General features: G+C 44.6%; 1 protein-coding gene across 1 annotated transcript; it reads right to left on the minus strand.

The window, feature by feature from the left end:
• Positions 1–357: 357 nt before the first annotated feature.
• Positions 358–1,548, minus strand: LOC149007736 (arogenate dehydratase/prephenate dehydratase 2, chloroplastic-like). Its single transcript, XM_089167143.1, has one exon. The coding sequence runs from the start codon at positions 1,546–1,548 to the stop codon at positions 358–360; it is 1,191 nt and encodes a 396-aa protein (XP_089023269.1).
• Positions 1,549–2,229: the final 681 nt, after the last annotated feature.

Consider the following 2,229-nt stretch of genomic DNA (forward strand, 5'->3'; position numbering starts at 1 on the left):
CCATGGGATACCTCAACCATATGTATAATAATATCCACTTGGTATTAATATGCACATGTGCAAAAGCACATAAAACGTAAGATGCGACATTTAAATTTACAAGCAAGCTCATAGCCACTCAAACAAGACTTTCCAAACGAGCCTTACAAGAAGCTTTTGTTATTGAAAAATGTGTGGTAGGAAGCTGAGGAGTAACAAAACATTGTACAGTGTTCAATAATTGGGGTGTAAAAATGTACATGAAATGGAGCTTTCTATTTGGGTCCACAAGCTCGAAAGAATCTTTAACCCGGGCCCACTAAAATCATTGTCCACCGACACGTAGACAATGATATTGACAACCGACACGTGGCACACTTAGTGTCCACACGTGTAACTACCAAGAACGCGTAGGAATCCTGATATCTCACCTAACCCTTTAAGGGCTGCTTCAATACCCGGTTCCGTTACGCAACCGTCGACATCCAAAATGAAAATGTAATCGAAATATCGGAACTCTTCCTTCTCTTTCTCAACAACCCGAATCGGAGCAGATCGATTTGGCCGGTGCTCCACCCGAGTCACCGTTACGTTCCGGCTCTCGAAAATCCAAAGAGCACGGAAAAGATCTGAAACTCCGTTTTCCAACGAAAACGCAACGGTGGTTTTGGGTTTTCCAGAGAGTGACCATGGAGGAGGATGAAGAAGCGACGCATTCTCCGACAACCCTAACCCTAATCCCAACTGCAAGAATCGATTGAAGTTGCAGTTTCCATCTTGAAGATTCTGATCCATGATCTTGAGTCCGAATTCCTTTGCTGCGATTCTGCTACCGATCACGGCAGTATCAGAGATGCGATTCTCCGACACGAACCTGGCAGCATCAGCAGCGTTGGAGACTTCCTCAACCTCCAGATCTAATGACTCTAATCTGGTTTTACAGTGATTCAACGCCTGTGGATGGCTTACGATCCGCTTCAGATCGGATCTTGAAGTACCTGGAATGGCCAACAGGCAGTGATTCACAGGGAGGACTAGTTCTCCAACAATGTCGACATCAGAATGGCGGATTAAGAGATCTAAATTCCGATCAATCGTTCCATCGATGGAGTTCTCTACAGGAATGATGGCACGATCTGCAGTCCTATGCTCGAGAGCCTCGAAAGCGTCTTCCATGTGGTCACAGGGGAAGGCTTCGCAGACTTGAGAGAAAGCTTTAATGGCTGCTTCTTGGCAGTAGGAGCCTTGAACGCCTTGGTAGGCGACACGAACAGGTTTGCCGGAGAAACCTGCATCAGTAGAGGGAGAGAAAGGTCCGGCGAGCTGCGGACTGAGTGGATCTCCAGCTTGTCTGAACAAACGTTCGAGATCGGCTATCAGGATTTCATTACGGAAATCAGAAGCGATCTTCTCCGAAGTTTGCAGAACAGAAGCAGATTTAGGAGATGCGTCTCTAACGCCTCTCCGTTGCCGGTTTAAGCTGGATTTAATCACAGCTACTCCTCTACTGCTACTATCGCTTCTGATGGTGGATCTCAAACCAATTGGAAGAGGAATCCTCAACGCCATCTTCTACAGCCCTTCTTCCTTTCCCGTACCAAGTCGTTGGCTCAAGATCTTACTGAGATCCTGAACTAGAATGGAAAGAATCCTGAAAAATCTATAAAATTTGAGATAGAATTGAAGTGCAGAAAGATGCCTATTGCTTGTTTGATGAGGTAGGTGAGACTTGAGAGATTATGAATTTCAGGCGCAGAGATCTTTGTGGGATCCCTGGCTGAAGATGACGGAGGGAGAGAAGGGAGTATTTATAATAAGAGATGAGAGATTTGGGGGTTTGGGGAGGATGGAAAAGGTGTGGAAATTGTGAGAGGGGTAGGTGAAGGGAGAGGTGCGTGGTGGAAGAGGAGGTAGGTGAGGATGAAACTGTGGAGTGAATAGTGAAAGCTTATGAGGAAGGCTTCGTGAACGAATGGTTCACGCATTTGACACCAAGGTTTCTTTTTCTTTTCCTGAAATTCTCACCTGCTCCATAATACTTTGCACGGGTTCTTGGTGGAAACTACAGAACATTACCAAACGTCATTCGTGGAGGAAAATTTTCTTCTTTCTTTCTAACAAGAAATGGAGGAAAATAAATCAAATTAGTGGTTGTTGTGCATTCTGGTCGGTCATTTGATGAGAATCTCTATTAATGACCATTGATTTAGTTCATGACTCCAAATCATTTAAATATTATTTTCACTTTAA

This window comes from Hakea prostrata, chromosome 8 (assembly GCF_041222555.1).
Source record: "Hakea prostrata isolate BN-2017 chromosome 8, UWA_Hpros_2, whole genome shotgun sequence".
NCBI classification, from domain to species: Eukaryota; Viridiplantae; Streptophyta; class Magnoliopsida; order Proteales; family Proteaceae; genus Hakea; species Hakea prostrata.

Coding starts and splice junctions, on each gene's coding strand:
- LOC149007736 (XM_089167143.1), bottom strand. CDS start 1,548: ATGGCGTTGAGGATTCCTCTTCCAATTGGTTTGAGATCCACCATCAGA.